The sequence below is a fragment of the Salvia splendens genome, chromosome 14 (assembly GCF_004379255.2).
Source record: "Salvia splendens isolate huo1 chromosome 14, SspV2, whole genome shotgun sequence".
NCBI lineage: Eukaryota > Viridiplantae > Streptophyta > Magnoliopsida > Lamiales > Lamiaceae > Salvia > Salvia splendens.
Window position 1 is genome coordinate 23948995 of NC_056045.1, and position 20134 is coordinate 23969128.

Here is a 20134-nt window from a genome sequence, read left to right on the forward strand (position 1 = left end):
GAAAATTGGAAAAATTAAATGTAATAAAAATTTATTCACACTCCACAAGCAATGTATCTATATTTTCTATAATGTAGTTATAAAATAAGATTGATTTTGAAAAATATTCTTCTATATGTATATAGTGGTAAAATATTACAATGCCAAAAAATACACTTTTAGAAGTTTTCTCCTCTTAATAAAATAGCTGATGTATAAAAGCAGGCTAATGTAATCACGAGATGTTCAATAATTAGATTTAATCCATATTTATAGTACGATTATTTTCTTAAAACTGCTCTTCTTAGTGTAATATAATTGTGTTGTACAAGTTCGACAGAGATTTTAAACTTAAAAAAGCAGCAAATTCTTATATTCACGTAAACAAATTGGTGATTTTTTTTTTGAGTGTAAAGATGAACAAGGTTTATAGACATAAATTTTAGGTGGTTCTTCATCTTCTTCCCTTTTTTGTGTATATAGGAAGTAATTTTTATCTAAACTTGTTTTTAACATCATATATAGTTTGGCAAGGTCGACACACAAGTAAATTCTGCACGAAAAAAGAAATAATTTAATATGAGTTGAAGATGGAGGTTCTCACCCTCGAGCGCCTCGTTTGAATATAATCAAAATTTACCAATAGAGAAAAGCAATAGTAAACTGAGGTTATTTAAAATTTAAAAGTGGAAGTCAGAACAAAAAGAATAAGCAGGTGTGGCAAATTTAAAGGCATTCAAGAGACTATAACAATTGTTCAGTGATGATGCCACTCAGATTACAGACAAAAATCACCTCATTTTGGAAGAGACAACGTATGTATCTATATTTTACAGTCTACACATACATAAACACACACACAAACACTCTACTCTGGTGAGTGTTTGTATGCAATTGAATTGAGTTTATCTTTCAAGTACAGACCCTTGGTCACTACCCTCTGGGTGTGTGTCAGTATGTGTGAGAGAAATAGTGGCCTAGTGTAGCTACTGTGGGGAGATGGAGATGGAGATAGAGAAAGAGGTGAAGTGTAGAAGGGGAATTAATATGGTGTGTGTGCACAATTTTCAGCTTGTTACGGCTTTTCGTGCCACTCAACTTATTAATTTAATGCACTCTCTACATTACCAATTACCAAACCCCTATTTCTTGGACTATCTTATACGTCTCCTATACTGTATACAAACCCTAAATAGTGAAGTACTACGACCACTGTCTTGAAAACAATTTTAACAACACGATCCGGGTCTGCCGCTAACCACCTCTCTCTCTCTCTCTCTCTCTCTCTCTCTCTCTCTCTCGATTTGTCTCAAAATGGAAGATCAATACGGGACGGGAGATCTGCGCCACTTCATCGATGGCCGGCCTCACTTTCCGGCCATCTCTCAGCCGCTGGATTTTCCCTCCTGCCATCGCTCCTCCTATCCCTACGATATGCTCATCTTCCGGCAGTCGGATTCCAGTGGCATCGCACCTTCAGCTGAGGGCGGCGCAGCTCTTATCAGCTTCGATGGTGGTATAGCCAGCGGCGGCGCAGGGCGGTGGCCCAGGCAAGAAACGCTGACGCTTCTTGAGATCAGATCAAGGCTTGATCCTAAGTTCAAGAAAGCCAATCAGAAAACCCCCTTGTGGGATGAGGTCTCAAGGTATCTTGTGAAAAACAATTTAATTTCTCAATTTTACTTGGATTCAACTGGAATTAGTACTATTTTCTTCAAAATCAAAACCCTCAAAAAATGTTTGTTGCTCAGAATTTTCATTTGCAGGGTTTGTTAGTTAATACTCGAATTTCTTCTTTCTTTTTAAGCTTTCCGGTCAACTTTTTGATACAATTCCAGGTAAAATTCATCTTAAAATCACTTCGGATTTTCATAAGGTAATTAAACTAGAACTCCCTATATAATTAACTCGCAACCACAAGATTGTCTGGTCTTGGTCATAACTATTCATCACCCCTTCTGCTTCAACAAATTAACAACTATTCTAGCAAACAATCTTCATTTTATTCCACAAAATTAAATAAAGATCTTGATGTATTGAAATTGGTGATATATGTGGAAAGCATTCCAATTCCAAACATCATTATCATATGACACAATCAGATAGGGGAAAAGAAAAGAAAGGGAAAGGTAGCTAGGGTTCCCTTGAAGAAAGATGATTTTTGTTTGGTTGCAGGATTATGTCGCAAGAATATGGATATCAGAGGAGTAGCAAGAAATGCAGAGAAAAGTTCGAGAATCTATACAAGTATTACAAGAAGACCAAAGAAGGCAAAGCCGGCAGACAAGACGGCAAGCACTACAGATTCTTCCGACAGCTCGAAGCCCTCTACGGCACCAACAACAACTCCTCATCAGCTTCTCATTTTCACTGCAATTTCCCAAGCAGCAACAACGATCAAGAACCCTATCCGTTATCGAAGATTTCCGACAGCAGCCTCCCGGACTCGTGCGACTGCGACGCCAGCTCATCGCAGTGCACCGATTCGAACGCGGAGGAGGCGAGGATGAAGAAGAGGAGGGGCAAGATGAGGAGGAGCCTGAAGGCGGAGATCGAGGCGTCGATTGAGGCCCAGATGAGGAGCATGATGGAGAAGCAGGAGGCGTGGATGGAGAAGATGGCGAGAGCGATCGACGGGAAGGAGCAGGAGCGCCACGTCAGAGAGGAGCAGTGGCGCCGGCAAGACGCAGCCAGGATAGACGGAGAGCACAAGATGTGGGCTAAGGAGAAGGCGTGGATCGAGGCGCGCGACGCCACCCTCATGGAGGCCTTTAATAAACTGGCAGCACCGGAGAGCCAGGTCACGAGGCTGATACCGGCGGAGGAGATGGCGTTGGATGAGATTGCCGGAGGATTGATGTGTAGGGAGAAGTGGGATCATGTGATCAATGATTATCTCATCAAATGCAGCAAGAAGAAGAAGGAGGGTAATAATGCTTATGATTCGATTTCCAACCATGGGAATGGTGCTGATGCTGCTGCAAATGATGGACTCTTTAGGTGCTTCATTGGAGATTCGTATCAAAGATTATGATCCATCTCAAGGAAATGAATTTGTGATGGTTGTGTGTGTGTGAATGTGTCGATTCATGTTGCTGGAAGAAGATGCAAAGTGAGTTGATGGAGCTGCTGCTGCTGCTGGTTGTTTCGTTGTACCATTAGCTTTGTTGGAGGTACTTTTATGACTTGTAATTAAGTTGTAATTACCCTATGGTAATGCTCAAATAACGTATTTGTCATGAATTATGTGAGTAATTGGAGTTAAGATTTTATTACAATTAATGTCTGCGTAATTTTATATTCATCCAATTTCAAGTATCATTATGTGAGTAATTGGAGTTAAAATTTTATTACGCATAATATAAGTAGACGAAGCTTGATAAAATATTGATTGGTAGTTCATCCAAATTACTTAAAAGTCTCAATATCATTTTTGTACTACATCCTAACTTAAAAAAATATAATCTGCTGTTACTATTTATGATAAATGTGTTGCACATATCTAATATATATATGTTCTCGAAATTGCTTTTCTCTTTTGTAAAACATCAAAATTGGACTAACACGTCTCTCTAGTCTAGTGGTAAAGGAGGTGGACTTGAATACTTTTAAGTTGTCTCTCCACAAAAGTTGGAATTCCATTCCTTAGAACATTGAAATTAAGCGTACCTGGGCTGGGCGATAGTAGTATTAGGATGAGTAACTTCCCCATAAAGTCGTTATGTTGCACCCCTTTTAAAGAGATTTGTCCCAAAATTGGAGATGTGAAAATTGAAAATGACTTAGATTCACATAAGACAAAACTCAGTTTGTGAGTTAGTAAATACTAAGTTACAAGATGAGAAGGAGCACACGAAAGGCAAAATGGTGAAGTTGTCAGTTAGTCGTTGGGTGAATAATCTTTTCTTCTTTGAATGGATATGCTTAATTTGGAGTAACAAGTAATGGAATGGTACTTACCGATGAATCACAGCTTCAAACATTAAACACTGATGTTGCGTAATCAGTTTCTTTGATTTTACTATTTACTGACATCTCTGTCCACACCTTTCCAATAACACACAATTCACATAATCCCAATTTGGATGGTTTTTTCATTCTTCTCTTCTGAAAAATAAATTAGATTCTCTAATTGCTAGTTACTGCTGTAACAACAGCTTTAATGAAGAATAATAGTAGTATTAAATAGCAGAAACCATTTGAATTTTGTTAATTCGTAAATAAGTGTGCACGACTCCAGATTATTAATCTGTCAAATAGAAATAAAATATGTAGAGGAAGTACGTATGGGATTAGAAGGTTATTTTTACTTTCGTTGATTGTCACAATTGTAAAATAGCTTAGTTTCGGTTGTCAAAATTGTTTGTTTAAGTATTGCTTTATTTAAAATAAAAGCAAATAGTTTGGACACTAATTCAAATATAGTACTACTACTATTACAAATTTTCAAATCATTATAAAAATGACTAAATAGACATGTCAAAAGGTAAATGGAAAAAATTAATGACATTTGCCTAAATTTATTAGAACTAAACATTGAAACCCAAACAAAAATTTAGAAAAACACACACAACAACAAAAACAATAGAAACTAAGCAGGAAAAAAAAGGAGGTAGAGAAATAATCTTCTTCATCTGAATTCTCTAGTACTTGTAATCCTTAACATGGAGACTCTCGGAGGCTCCCTCGCTGCCGGCGGCGCCGCCCTGGTAAGTCCCAAGCGTGGCCTCGGAGTTGGCCTTGCAGCGGCCATGGAAATTCTCCTGAGCCTTCTTGACATTCTCAGTCTTGCCAGCCCACGCCTTGAGCGTGCTCTGCTGCAGCGCCCGCCCGTACGAGAACGTCAGGCTCCACGGCTTCTTCGTCTTCAGCTTGTTCATTGCGTTCAGATTCACCGTCGCCTCCTCCTCGCTCTGCCCCCCGGAGAGGAACACCACCGCCGGAACCGCTGGCGGCATCGTCCGCTGCAGCGCCCGGACGGTGTACTCAGCGATCACCTCGGGCGCCACCTTCTTAGCGTCGGAACCCGGGGTGACCATGTTCGGCTTCAGGAGGGTCCCCTCCAAGAGCACGTGGTGGTCGTTCAGTGCCTTGTAGCACGCGGCCAGCACGCGCTCCGTCACGTCCGCGCACCGGTCGATGTCGTGGCTCCCGTCCACCAGGATCTCGGGCTCCACGATCGGGACCAGTCCGTTCTCCTGGCAGATGATGGCGTAGCGGGCCAGTCCGTTGGCGTTCTCATTGATTGCCAGCTGGGATGGCAGGTTGGGGCCAATCTTTAGGACGGCCCGCCACTTGGCGAAGCGGGCACCAGCAGTGTAGTACTGCTGGCACCGCTTCGCCATGTCATCGAGGCCCTGGGTGGTGGTCTCGCCGTCTGTGCCGGCGAGCTCCACTGTGCCCTTATCGACCTTGATGCCAGGGAGGACACCCCCTTCCTTCATCACGTCCACAAAGGGCTTGCCTATTTCAATGTGATTAGCATGTATAAAAAGAAAAAAATGTCTCCAAAAATAATTTTTTTCAAAACAATATACTTATTTAATAATTAACATTTTTTTTCAAAAAATGTACCGGCAGCAGTTTTCTGATACAAAGTCTCCTCAAAGAGGATGACTCCACTGAGAAAGGGGAGAACGCCGGGGGCGGTGAAGAGGAGCTCGCGAAGAGCCCTCCGGTTTTCCTCGTTGTTGTCGACTTTAATGCTTTCAAAGCGCTTCCCAATTGTGCCGGTGGACTCGTCGGCGGCGAGGATGCCCTTCCCCGGCGTACCAATATATGCAGCATTCTTGATCAGTTCATCTGAACGTCAAACGTGTATAAATTTGACCCAAACGAGGAACACAACCATTTAAATACCACATTAATGATTTTTCATATTATCAATCAATTAAACCCTACAATTTGATCAAGAAATTATAGATCGAGTTAAAAAAGTAATGCAAAGAAAAAGAGAAAGAAGATGTATATACCAGCGTATTTTCCCCTGTAGCAAGACATGATTACGGAGAACAATATAAAAGAAAAACGTAGAGATTGAGAATTTAGTGAGAGAGGAGAGATGAAGTTTGATGTTCATACATCTATATATACACATATTGAGAAAGAGAGGATCATCGATATTTTTCATTCAACCGCTATTCACGTTTCCTCCTCCAACAAACTCGTTCTTCTTGCAAACTTTTCTTGGGTCTCCATTTTCCAAATTTATTCTAATTTTTAAATGGATTAACTAATGATTAAAAAAGGCATATTATAGACATTAGTGACATTTGAGAATGCAATTAATTTTTAGGACATGTAAAGATGTAATTAATTTTTAAAATGTATTTATAGATTTCATGTCGCTTTTAAATAATTTACTATTATAGTGGATGCATATGCATATTTGCAGCCAAATTTATATATGTTCCCTTAAATATTCAAATTCGTTGTTGTATCCATATTTTTATTTATAACTTTATGATTATTCAATCATATTTGGATCAGAATAATAACATTTTTTTAGTACTTGTACTATGTGGTATATTAACGAGTTAAAACATTTACAAGTGGTTGGAACATGAAGAAATTAAAGGGAAAAAGTAGCGGAAAGAAACCGATAAAAACAAAAATAATGTGGAGTTGGTTGGATCGACTTTTCTCTCGTCACCTCAAACATAAGATCTCTATACTCTATACATACGTCACAATTATATACACTACTCCCCTCCATTCCATATTAAGAAAAATTATGTTTGATGAGTTGATTAAATGGAGAATAAAGTGGAAAATGAAAAAGGTAGAGAGATGAAGAGAGAATAAAGTAAGAGAGAGTAAAGTATGTGTGGAGAAATGTATTGACTTTTACTAAAAAAAAGAAATGACTCTATTACTATAGAACGTACCAAAACGGCAAAATGACTCTATTACTATGGAACGGAGGTAGTACTTAATTTTGACTTAGTTTATTTTTGGTTGTAAGAGAAAAAGAAAATCAATGGAACATAAATCTGTATTTTTTCTGGTTTACCACTTGAACTATTAGACAAGAGAGACAACCCATTTTCCCAATTTGATTTCTTTCAAAATTTGGGGTCAAGCATGTTTAGTCTCATCTTCTTTATCAACTGATAGTTTGATCTAATTTTATTTTTGGCTTAAACTTCATCTCATTTGACATTTCTTCCCTCCAATTGAATCATTGGTTGACTTGATTCATTTAGTTAATAAAATAAAATAAATAGAAATAATCTAATTTTAATGGGATGTGCGAATCCCAATTCTACAATACATGGGCGACATACAAAAATAAAGATATTGATTCTTTGCTGATATATACAGCATTATTAACGTTAAAAGGATTTAAAAGAAATAAAATACTACGGAGTACTATAAAAAAGAATGGACATTTATATTATGATGGCATATACGCGTATAAAGGATTATTTCTTTGAAACTGAATACTGATTCGAATAAACTTTAACAATAAAGGTTGTGGGCACTTGAGCAATTCAATATAAGAAGCTCGACAAATGAGATCGTGAATCATTATAATGGCTTAACTTTAAGGAAAATTTAACATGGACTTTACAATAAAATTAAGAACAATATCACCAGCTCGATTGAATAATCACCAATTATCCTATGATAACAAATTTTATTAACACGTAACACAAGAACTCAGAGTCCCATCCAAATGGAGTGTAAAATTATATGCAATACAATTCACTTTCACAAAGTTGTAGGAAAAATCTGACTTCTTATTTAAAACATCAATCATAAACCAATACCAACAGAAGTCGAAAGAGCCTATACAGAAGCAGGGTTCTCAAGTTACAAGGAACGCTTTCGTTTAGCAGGGAGGCCAGTTATCTAAATAATACAACCTTCATGAGAAACAAAAAAACAAGTAGAAGTCTACAAAATGATGATTCCATTTTACCTGTTGCAAGGTACATATAACCATATATAGAGGTGCATCATGCATGTCTGAAATAGGCATGACATCCTGCCGAAAGATTAACATTAGCATTTGGTATCATCATATAAGAGATCTGGAACATAATACGGACACCAATGCTGGCACGATACCTTCAATGGCATATCCAAGCCCTAAGCAAGAAATCAAAACATCATCTCAGGGCAAAGTGCAGTACAATTTACCACCTCAGTGATAATCTATCCTTCTGCTCTAATCACTGAACCTAACTTTTTTTGTATCTAAATCACAGACTGGAATCATTTGTCAGGGAGCATGTCATGAATGATGCTATTCATGAGCTAACAAACTTTAAATTAAGAAGTAAGGACCATAGCAAATCATCTCTCTATAATTTCCTCCTGCTTAGGGAGGAAAAAGTAAAGCTCGAGTAGGTTCAAAATTGAACAAGAGGGAACAGCTTACACGGTGCATAGCCATTAACTATGATCATAAACTACAAGCTCAATGTAAATGCAAAATTTCTGTCCATTCCGTGCTAGGCACTATAGGCATTGATTGTGAGCGAGCATCATTAATTCTTACTCTCCTCGAGATATTATTCCTTTTCCTGCAAATTCAGCCAAGATTAATTACATCAATACAAATTATATTGTTGGAAGAAGGACATTGGCAAAGAACTGGAAAAAGGTAATTATCAGTGTAATCAAAACTTCTACTACTAAACTTGACTAACAGTACTTAAAAATATCCCAATTCTAAAATCCCCATGATTTACAAGGCTTGTCATTAGAGCTATAGCTTATAAGTTCAATATGTACAATCAAATCCACTTGATTTACATCATAACATATAAATGAACATAACAATGTTTCCATTATAAACTCACTTGTAATAGTAGTAATAGTACTTCAAGAGGCCACAGAAAATATCCCCTCTCATCATTCTTCACAGCCCCAACTTCAAGAAAAAAGAAAACCAATCTAAAAAACTAAGTTGTTATTCTAACAAACAATATAAATTTAGTTGGAGCCACAAACCTAAGCTTATAGGACACTGCAATACATTCCAAGATGAAAGACGTTCATTTTTGAACTACTCTCAAATTGGCAGACTTCAGTATCTACTTATTTGGCACAGCTCCAGTGAATATTGCACTCGGAACCAAGTTTAGGTAACTATTAACACAAGTTTAGTTGTAACCAATAACCATAAGCCTAACCTAAGAAAACATCGCAGTAGTTACCATGACCAAAAGGTGTTCACATATGAACTACTACATCCTGTTCACCTATTTCAATTTCAACTTACTCAACCCAGCTTCAGTCAATGTTGTACTTGGATGTGAGTTTATATTACTTTCAATTATGAACATAATGGGAATATGGGATAGATCTTGCAATGCAAAAATAAATTCTCATGAAACTTGATCTTCCATTCTACTACAGATTCCAGTGCACAGAGGTATTAATCACTCACCATTTTGACATCATAAGCTAGTCCCAAGTCATTCATAGTGTCTTCTGATATACAGTCAGAATGGACTATCGGACTAAGAACCAAAGTATCACTTGTGGCTCCAAGTCCCTCGTTCGGGGATGGGATGGTTAAGTAAAGAGCTCCTTTAAACATCCACTCATCGTTTTCTTGATCGTAGAAATCTTCAAACAGCTCACCACACAATATACATGCACATTGACTCTCATCTGCTGGGACCAATGGCTCATTACTTTCTAGTATATCACCTGAACCTCCAATATCCAAAGGACTACTTTGAGGATGAGCATTACCAACTCCTGAAACCCAATCAACTACATCTGTGTACCAACTCCTTGAAATCTTACTCAAGGGGTCATCCTCAGGAACCTTTGATGCATGCCATTCCATGTGTTTGTCAAGCTGTTCTTGAAATTTAAGTTTAAGACCACATATGGTACAAAGATGTGGAAGATTACAGAGAAGATCACTAATCACATCTGGATGGAACTTACGGACTACATCTGGCTTGAAGTCAAAACCAATAAGATGTTTTATCTTGTCTGTTGAGGGAGCCAATCTGTCAGAAGTATTAAGTGTAGCCTCAGATGAAGATGGCTTGTCACTCACAGACACAATAGGTTTTGACAATGTGACTGGAACAGAAGAAACTGGAGCTGAACTAGGTTTGGCAGTCTCTGGAACTTTGTCCATAGGTTGATCAGTTTTAGGTGATGTGGACAACACTGGATCAGACTTCGAAGAAGATATCAGGCCTTTTGCAACCAATGAGCTTAAGAGACTGGAAAAAGGATTTGAGGTGGAATTAACTGCACTTGGCATCTTCACAGATGAACCGGGCCTGGTTTCTTGAGAACTGAAAGGGTTATTTAAGCTACCTGTTAGTGAACTAGTAATGGATTTTCCAGGGGAATCAACAGTAAAAGGATTCGATTGGTCGGAAGATGAATTCCCCATCGACGAGCGGCTTCCAGAGCCTGAAATTTGTGATGATAGCAAGCGGTGTTCAGGCACAGAAGTCTCAAATTGAGAGACTTCAACACTTCTTGGTCGAGCAGCAGGAGCATGTTTCCTTTGTTGAGTGGGAGGTGCCATAGTGGACGTAGACCGTAGATTTGTAGGTTGCGGCTTCTGTTTGCTTGCCTGATAAACTCCCCGAGTTGGCATAGGAGGATCCGTTGAAACTTGGTCAGGATAGTTCGTGTTCTTTTGCCCTGGACGCCTTCGAGGATCTTTAGGAGGACCTGTAGCTGTGGGGTTGCGCTCAGAAGAATTGTTTAGAAATTGACTCTGGCCATGAGAAGCAACAGAAGGTGACGGAGGACGTTGATGCACTAATGATCGTGCTGAGGATGGAGGGGCAAGAGTCTGCCGCTCTTGACTCATTGATCCTTTCGACAAAGGTGTTTCATTCATCGGGAACTTAAAGCTTGGCATTCCAATATGAGATTGACCGAGCTGTGACTGAGAATGGGTCTTGCCCATTGTACTTTTGGTGCTATTCAACCCAGTTGCAAATCCCTCAGACTGAACTGATAAGGTTTTACCACTCCCTAAATGCATACTCCCTTCTGGTGGATGCAGCTTTTGTGACCACAATGGCACTTGAGCCCCCGAAGCCACTTGGCTGCGATCCATGGAGATGGAATCAATTGAAAGTTCATCATCATCCCTTGGCCCAATATCATGTATATTTTGATGTCCTGGGAGATGGCTTTCAAAATCCTGCACAAGGGGCAACATAAACGATATCACACTTACTGCAAAGAGTATGGTTATCTAATAATATTACTGTTCTAGCACATCTTATTACAGAAAGTTCATCACAATCATGACAAACATGAAAAAAAAGGAACAAACCAACTGAAACTACGGAGTGCAAACACAAAGCAGAAAACAAAGTAATAAAACGTATGGATAGTAGTCATCATGGGGACAGTGTTAGAAGAATCTAAGATCAGCGGCAGCTGCCAAAGAAGTTCATTTTTGCTGAAATTATAATTATACAAGAGACTCCTTAGACATAGGTATTCATAAATACACATGCAATTTTCTGTGTTAAAAATTTATGTTTTAATTAGGTAGGGCATAATTGTGGAAATTATAAAAATTAATCCATCAAAATCAATTTAAGAAGAATAGGTTATTCTAGTATTCTACTCACAAAATTAAGATCAAAGGTGCTGGCCTCAAGACAGTCAAATTCTGTACTAGTTCAATGATGGAGTCCAAATGACCAGTGTTTGTTGAGTGACCAAGAAACAATGGCAAGGCTTTTCATATTTTTCCACAAATTGTCCTAATGATAGTTTAGTAGAAAGGTAGTGAAGCATTCTACGAGGTACAGCATACATGGATGAATCAAGCACTTTGGCCTACATTTACTTGCAAATGATAGATTCATCTGCAACTTGTAGCCAATGGACAAGGCTACCGGGCCAACACAGCTTATTAGCACTCAAGGGGGCTCTTTTTAGCAAAATATCATATAATGTTTGCAACAATCAACTCAGTCAACATTATACTTACCACTCTATCATAATTGGCTGGGGCCCATTGATTTTTAGTTGGAGCATCAGCTATAGTAGGTCTAGAGTTCATCTCACTCCAGGTATACTCCTCCTCCTCAGAGTCTTTCCAGTTCTCCCTCATCCCATTTGTGTTCCTACTGGATATATTTTTCTTAGGCTGTAGATCTGAGTCAAAATGTACGGATTCGTGGGCAACAAAGCTTTCTAATCCATGTTTCAGACCAAAACCATTCTTTTGATTCGCCATCCCAATCAAATCACTGTCTGATTCATCCCAGGGCCTGTCATATCCAGGATCTTTAAGGTGTTCTGTCATCCTTCCACTTCCCAAGCCTGAACGCCCCAAGACACCAGAACCATAATCATCTGCAAATTCTACACCAGAACTTTTCTCACGAACTGGATTATTTACTTGATCTCTTTGATGTTGCTGGATAGACTGCGTGATTGATTAGAAACCTATGTTAGACAAAGTAAAGAAGAAAAATCATCACGAATGGTAGCAAACAATGATATGTATCATGGAGGACCGATACACTTGGCACACCCAGCACCAATGGGCCATTTATGAAAACATTCTAAATTATCAAATTCCATAGAGAAAATTGTCGAATTCCAATTCTTTTACAATATTTAATTGTATATGATCTTGAGGTACTACGCTAGTAGATAGATGACTTTATGGAAGTATGCCACCTTTGTGCCATATCACTTTAAATCTTTAACAATTGTGATTTGTGAAGCATTGCAAGGTAGCATTTCCTTCAAACCCTTAGCATAATGATCAGCCCATGATCTTCCAGATCTTATACTAGCAGTTCTCTCCAGTGCTTCAACATCCTCATTGGAGTGCAACAGGGCTCCACTACTGTCATTGTCAGCACCTCTAGCCTTCACCGAATTCAGTAGGGATGTTTTCAATTGAAAAAAATTGTCTAGCCAGAAGGATGCAACACTGATATATTAAATATTTAGAAGTGGAATGACACTTGTCCATATCTTAAAAGCAAGCATCCATCCACGATTGGCATGAAACCACTAAACTAAGAACTGTTACAAAATAAAAATAAAAATAAAAATAAAAATAAAAATAAAAATAAAAAATATGTGCAATGCAGCAAAAAGATAGTATGCATAATACATATAACACTCACTTTGAATTCTATAGCCAAACCTTATAGCGAATTAGATCCTTTGGTAGTTGTTTTTTACCAGTGGCTTAAATTTAAACAGAACAATACTAATGTTTTCATATGGTTCTAACATATCAAGACAGCATATATAATATGGTACTTTTGGATTTAAGAAATATTTTATGTTTATTATAGAAGTCATGGAAACAAGCAGAACAAAAGCTTGAATCAAAGGGACCAAATTAAACTATAACTAAAATGTTCAAAACAGCCATAAAAATGTACACTCATTAATGAAGGTGGCTGCAAAGAACTAGGTCCCTTACCCTGCTGGTTTGCAGTCGCTGCCTTGCCTCCAAATACTTAGGGTTTACATGAATGCTATGCGCAGGACGTTGGGCTTGTGATTCAGTTCTAGAGGCTGCTGATACAGTAGCTGCAGAGGTGAATCCAAGTTCCCTCTCAATCAGCTGAAGCGACTGTGGGGGGAAGACTCCCTTCCAGGTGCCAAAGAGGTGCCGCATACCTTGGTGTATTGAAGGATCAACCTGTCTATATGCCTTACAGAAGACCTGAACCCAAAATGGAGGGAAAAAAAGCTATAAAATGGTGGAAATGAAATCAAAGGACAAATGAAACAACAACCTAGCATCCCTCTACCGACCCAATAGTGCAAGGACAAATTAAGGGCCACTGAGAAGGGGTGTCTACCCACATCTGTTTCCTTAATTTCAAACTTAAATGGAATAAGTCAAAAACAAATGTTGACTGAAGGGTATGTCTACAATGAACAATTAATCCAAGTCATGATAGTCAAGAACAGACATTACAAGATCTGACCTCCGGTAGTCTGGAAGCAAAGAATTTTATGTAATCTCTCCCAATATTTTTCACAATGCTGTCTAATAGATACAGAGAAGGCAGTTTTTGATCGCTAGGAACCTGCACGTGATTTCCGGAGATCAGGCATAATGTCCCAAGTATAAGTTGGAAGATAATGGAATTACTGAAATAAACATTAGGGGCAAAGCATGTTGCACAAAGAAGGCAAAAGGTGAGATAGCATGAAATAAGAACCAGATTATAATTGCTGAAAGCTCTTCATTGACCTAAAGACAGATAATAGACCATACTCTGCTACAAATTCTCCAGATTGGAGCTGAAACTAAACTTGTATAGTGCCAATTTAATTTTTCATATTCAGTCATGTGGACATCTCCAGATATTATAGTGCTGGCCTTAGTATGTTTTAGATTCATAGTGTTCTCTAACCTAAACAGGGTAAAATTTAATTGGTAGGAAATCAAGTTGAACATCTGAAAAAAAGATAGTAGGCTGCAACTAACAACGAGAGCAAATTGAAATAAGTATAACAGAGCCATTTGGGGAGTGCCGAACAGTAAATAGTTGGACACTTCTTTAGAAAAATGATGATGATTGGACATGATTCGCGAGTCATTGCTGATGAATGCCACTCTTCAGCACTATTTAGAGCCAGCTTCCTCAAAATCAAGAATAAGAATGTTCAAAGTCAAGGGATGAAGCATGTGATAAATAACAAAAATGCACCAAACTCACTTTAATATAAATGAATAATAAATAAAATAATAGTTCCATTGGCTTCAAGCAGTCATCCAAACAACATGTCTTCAGAAAAAGGTTTGTAATTCAAACCCATGTCTATAAGTAATACTATTTGATAAAAGAACTGAAACCACATGGAGGCAGCAAAGAATTCAGTTATAAATAGATCATCCATCTCACGTGTACCAACAGGTAGCATGTACAATTAAATGCAAAAAGGCCACAGTACAAGACCTGGTATGACATATTCCTATGCAATTAAAATGAAGGGCAATGCTGATCATTAGCTCATACAGTGAGGAGAACTTCAGCATGTAGTGTAAAATCTACACCAACCAGTTTAGAGTATTTAACACAACAGCTGCCTTAAGTTACAACAATACAATAAGAACTTAAGAAACAACAATACAATAAGAACGATTAAAAGCAAGAGATCTCCTGACCAAAAAATTATAAATTATAAAATAATAAAATGCAGCTAAGGTGAAATATTAGAGAATTATATCACAGTGGGTATTGGTTGACTCGCATTTTGCATGGCCATTGGATAAGATTAACATTTTAGCGATAGGATCCCAATCAATTGCAACTATATAATCATAATTTCAATCATTGGAGTCCAAGCAAACAATCATAGTCGCATCACCACAAATATCTATGAAGGAACCCAATTAAATATGTAAAATGGGTAAAATTTGTTGCAAATACAAAACTTCAGCAAATTAAAATCAGATACTCATTTCATTACACGCCATGCCATTTTCCATTGACAGCAACTAAATTACAATTACACGTATTTACAATTTGGGTGGAATCAGATATCACTAAATACAACCAGATAAGCTTAAAAATTCAGAGTCACCTCAATAATATTGTTGCAGATAGTAGCTGCAATGGCCTTGGCCGCAGGCAAACTCTCTCCAGCAATAATTGTCAGGTTGGTTATGATGGGCTTCGAATTGAAAGTCAGCTCAGCCAGCGCGGTCTTGTACTGAGTCACCAGTTCCTGATGCAACTGCGCCCCTGTCTGGTGATGAAAGGACCCCCGCATAGAATCGCTACTTTCCGAGTCTCGGTCCCTCTGAGTCCTTGGGCCTCCGCCAACAGCAGGGTTCGAAATAGCAGGACGTTGGATAAATCCGGCACGGCCATTGGAGATTCGATCCGCTGCAGTAGGGTCCTCTGTAAGCCTAGGTTTCTTCGGTCCCGGTTCCTTCGAAAGAGATCTGTCGAACGATCTTCGTGTGCTCTCCATTTCCACCAAAAAGATTAAAAAATCCCCAACTCTACATCACTCTTGGTCATTTCCAATACTAGAATCACACACTACTCAACAAAGCTACCGCAAAATAACAGCTAATACATTCAAATCACAATTCGGAAAAGTACACATTAAAGAAAATCAATTGAAAAGCATTACAAAAACTACCGCTGACAACAAATTGAAATCTAACAAAGAATTTCTAACAGTACAAGCGGGACTCTACTCATCGAAACATCAAGGGCACATGCATATCCGAGAAATGAAATTTCCGACAGAGTGGGGAAGGGGGTGGAGAGAGAAAGAAGGGTTTTTTCGGGGTTGAATGGTGATTGCGAATTGGGATTTCGTAAAACTACAACCTATATTAAAAACGACGAAAAAGGAAAGGGCAGAACAAGACAGGACGGCGTCGTTTTCTCTATAATAATGGGCCAAGCCCACCTGCATAGGTCTATCAAAAAGGCTTTTTGTATGAGGAACAATAGAAAACCTAATTCTACTGGGATTTTACTCCTTTTGTGAATTGTTGAAATGTTACAACAATTATTAAGTTTGTAGAAAATTAACACCTACATTTTTAGTCACCTAAGTTGATACAGCCAGAAACGTTTTGCGACAAATTGAAGATTTTGAATTATTGCATCGTTTCATGATGTTGAAACTGCAAAATTACTACTCCCCCTCCTTTCAACTAAAAATATATCGTTTCTTTTTTTTTTCATCATTATTCTTATTTGATATTTGAATCTTATTAAAAATTAAAAATATATGTTTTACACTTAGAACCCCTTGATAAACACTTATTCACGTAAAAAAACACATCTGCCAACTATTGCCTAAAAACCTATTTCCACCAAATGTTGAATGTCTAATGAGGTACTTGATGATTTAGCGAATTTTTGATGGGAATAAATGCAAGTAATAAATGAAGATCACAACACTGAAAATTACGTGGTTCGATTTACTGAGGTAAATCTACGTCCACGGGAAGAATAGAGGGCAAATTTGTATTGCTTGATCTAGCTTACAGATTACAATACTGATTTGCTATATGAGATTCAGGATCTAGAGAACTTAACCCTGGTCTATCTGATCTAAGTTCTATTTATACATTCGAACTAAGATCGTGGTTTGCAGCCCTGGTAGGGGGGTTGATAACTGCTTAATACCACTAAATAGATCGTGGGTGTAATGGAGGTCGTGGAGATCCTGCATGGGTCCACTATCTCCTTGTTCGGTCGAATACTGAGACCGAACTGCTGAACTTTGCCGATCAGCTTTTGCCGATCTGAGAGTTGAGCTCGATTGGTCGGCTTTTACCGAGCTATAGGCTGTGACCGAACTCTTTGGTTGTGCCGAACTGATACTCTTTCTTGGGTTTTGGGCTGATGGGCCGTCACTGCTATTGGGCTCGCAATTATTGTTTAGTTGTTTAGTTCGTATCCCATCACCACCCCCCCCCCGAAAAGCGAAGTGAATCACTTCGGCATTTTGGATAAGTGTAAGGGGGAGGCTGACGTCAGGGGACGTGCTCTGCACGTGTCTGCATTAAATGTGACAGCAAATCCGGCCAGAGAATCCAGAAAAAGTGGGATTTGAGACGGTGCGACGAATTTGAAACGCCTCTGCGAATCTGATAAATATTTCCTTTCTTCATCATTGGAACACTTTTGCGATTATTTCTTCTGCATTCTCTCTCTTTTTCGTAAAATTTTCTTCCGCTTCTTCAAGAATTTCTTCAGAGACTTTCGACCATCAAAGAGTAAGAATCATGTCTTCTTCTTCTGAAACTGTTTCTGAATCGGGTAGTGGTAGGAAGGGGGGTAAGGGATCTTCTGGCCGGAAAAAGTCCGGGGAGAAGACGGTAGAATATTTTCACAGCATTTTGAGTAAGGATACTGTGATATCCTTACACAGAAAATATTTTCTTCCTGGGGGGTTAGTGGTGATTCCCGACGACACTCATAGGGCTAACTCGCCGCCGGAGGGTTATGCCACCGTTTACGAAGCCTGCTTAGAATGCGGACTTCGTTTCCCTCTTCCCCCCGCCTTTGTAGAGCTTCTTGATTTTTTCCAACTTCCTTTAGGTCAGGTGACTCCAAATTCTTGGAGGCACTTATCGGCCTTTGCTGCCGAGCTGCGTAGACTAGAAAATAATCTGTCTCTGAGGGCAATCCTTAATTTCTTTCAGTTTAAGAGAAAGGGATCCTGGTTTTACTTGATCCCTTTACAGCCCTTTAGAGCCTTCTGTAAAACCAAATGGCCGATGTGGAAAAATCGCTTCTTTTTTTACAATAGGACAGCGGCTCCGGACTTTTCCTGGAGAGGGCCGAAGTCCGTAATTCCTCATCCTCGGGTAGAACCGTTGGACGAGCTCGAGGGCGGGCTCAATAAGATTCCCATGATTAGGAAACAGTATTTGGAATCTGAGCTCGTCAAGGGTGACTTCGTGTTCGACTCCTCGTCTTCGGACGAAGAGACTGAGGGTGAGGATTTCTTTTTTATGCTTTACTGCTTTAGCGGCGAAAACTAACTTTGTTTTCTTGTTTTTTGGCAGTGAACATGCTAAGCAAGCTTGGTCGCAAATCCTCCGAATCAAAGGAGCCGGAGAAACAGAAAACCACCAGCTCGGCGTCTGATGCCGAGAAGAATCCGAAGAGGCAGAAGACCTCTTCGAGTCAGTCTTCGGATCCAAAAAAGCCGGGATCGACCTCGGCAAGGGGGAAGGCGAAGACTCAGAAACCCCCAAAAGCGCCAGAGAGAGACATTGTCCAGGGGGGTTATGGATCAGGAGTGGTTACGGCCACTTCGGAACATATCTCTGAGCCCTTTTTATGGCCAAAGGACTTTGTAGAGGTGAATTTTCTTCTTGATTTTCTGGCTTTGCTTCTTTCCTATATTTTTTTGTGGCCCCTCTGTTGACTTTTTCCTTTTTCCATTTTCAGAGGAACAATATGCTCTGCAAACTCGTCACAGTTGAACTCTCTAAAGCGTCCAGCGATTATGATGAGATGCAGAGGAATTTGAATGCTGCTCGTCACCAGGCCGAACAGGCTCGGGCAGACTTTGAGAGGGCAAGGGCCGCTATGATCTCGGCTCAGGATGAAGCCCAGCGTGCCAAAGACCAGCTCATCATCCAGAGAGAGCGGTCGACACAGAGGGAGGCGGCTGCCGTGGTTGCTCAGGGGGAGGCTCTCCGTGTTTACACGGAGAAACTCTTTTTGAGCAATCAATTTTCGGCCCTTATCGGTGATCTGCTGAAATTGATGACCGATAATGTTGAGCAGGAACCCGAAGTCGTCTTGCCGCTGTATGGCCGAGAGATTGCAGCGCGTCTCCAGAGTCTGCCGCTCCTTGAGGAGCTTGCGTCTTCATCGGTCCTGCTTTCTGCTGAACGAGTCCGTAATTGCCGTGCTGACCGTGACGAGAACATGGAGGCCATCTTTGCCTCCTTGGGGCCTGTTTCACCCGCTTCAATTTTCAAAGAAGAGGGTGAGCAGGAAAATGAGGCCGGCAAGGAGACCGAGCAGAAGGATCAGCAGACCGGCGACGGGCACGCCGAGCAAGAGGTGCAGCAGATCGGCGATGGGGGCGCCGAGCAGGAGGGAGGGAGGAGGGAGGCCGAGGCTGAGACCGAGGTCGACAAGGAGAAAGAAGCTGAAACCCACAGGGAAGCCGGAGACGAAACTGGCGGAGTATGATTTCGTCTCCCTTCTCTTAGTTTAGTTTCTTTCTTTCTATTTGTAAAATGGCCTTGAAGCCCTCCTTGTGTAAATTTTTTCTTGTGAATGAAAAAAATTCTTCTTTCTACACTCGTGTCTTCCTTATAGCTTTTCTTAATCTCTTTTACTCCTATTGTGGTTTACTGCCTGCTCGGTAAACTGAAATGCCGAACTGACATAGCTGCTTCGTATTCTTAACTCTAAGGAGCTGGAGGTACTTCACTGGAAGCGGCTATACTCTTTGGCTTTAAATGAAGCTGAGAAAAAAGCTATAGATGACCAGATGAAGTATGATGAACTCTTGGCTCGTTTAGTGGAGCTGGAGTCCAACAATAAGGACTTAGAGTGCATAAAGAAAGATCTGGAGGCCGAGCTGAATACTGTCATCGCTGAGAGGACTGCATATGAAGATTTCATCTGCGGGCGCGGGGGAATGACTATATCTGAAGTTCAGAATCAAGTTGATGAACTGTGGGAGAAGCTTCATGTACTCCGGAAGAACA

General features: G+C 39.7%; 3 protein-coding genes across 7 annotated transcripts; 1 reads left to right on the top strand and 2 right to left on the bottom strand.

Annotated features, from left to right (window-relative positions):
• Window positions 1-1120: 1120 nt before the first annotated feature.
• On the top strand, window positions 1121-3261 carry LOC121763691 (trihelix transcription factor PTL-like). Its single transcript, XM_042159748.1, has 2 exons — window positions 1121-1625; window positions 2155-3261. The coding sequence occupies exons 1-2, from the start codon at window positions 1294-1296 to the stop codon at window positions 3011-3013; spliced, it is 1191 nt and encodes a 396-aa protein (XP_042015682.1). The 5' UTR covers window positions 1121-1293; the 3' UTR covers window positions 3014-3261.
• A 1126-nt stretch (window positions 3262-4387) lies between these two features.
• On the bottom strand, window positions 4388-6021 carry LOC121763913 (fructose-bisphosphate aldolase 3, cytoplasmic-like). Its single transcript, XM_042160005.1, has 3 exons — window positions 5952-6021; window positions 5554-5781; window positions 4388-5443 (listed from the first exon to the last, which is right to left on the bottom strand). The coding sequence occupies exons 1-3, from the start codon at window positions 5977-5979 to the stop codon at window positions 4623-4625; spliced, it is 1077 nt and encodes a 358-aa protein (XP_042015939.1). The 5' UTR covers window positions 5980-6021; the 3' UTR covers window positions 4388-4622.
• Window positions 6022-7703: 1682 nt separating this feature from the next.
• On the bottom strand, window positions 7704-16249 carry LOC121765016. Of its 5 annotated transcripts, XR_006042701.1 has the most exons (8): window positions 15508-16249; window positions 13902-14003; window positions 13388-13633; window positions 11927-12367; window positions 9380-11122; window positions 8366-8510; window positions 8053-8073; window positions 7704-7969 (listed from the first exon to the last, which is right to left on the bottom strand). XR_006042701.1 is itself a non-coding variant. In XM_042161057.1 (6 exons), the coding sequence occupies exons 1-6, from the start codon at window positions 15898-15900 to the stop codon at window positions 8499-8501; spliced, it is 2937 nt and encodes a 978-aa protein (XP_042016991.1). In that variant the 5' UTR covers window positions 15901-16249; the 3' UTR covers window positions 7704-8498. The 5 variants fall into 5 exon arrangements, 1 of the variants encoding a protein (XP_042016991.1); XR_006042698.1 differs by having other exon boundaries at window positions 7704-8073; XR_006042700.1 differs by having other exon boundaries at window positions 8053-8510.
• Between the last annotated feature and the right edge of the window lie 3885 nt (window positions 16250-20134).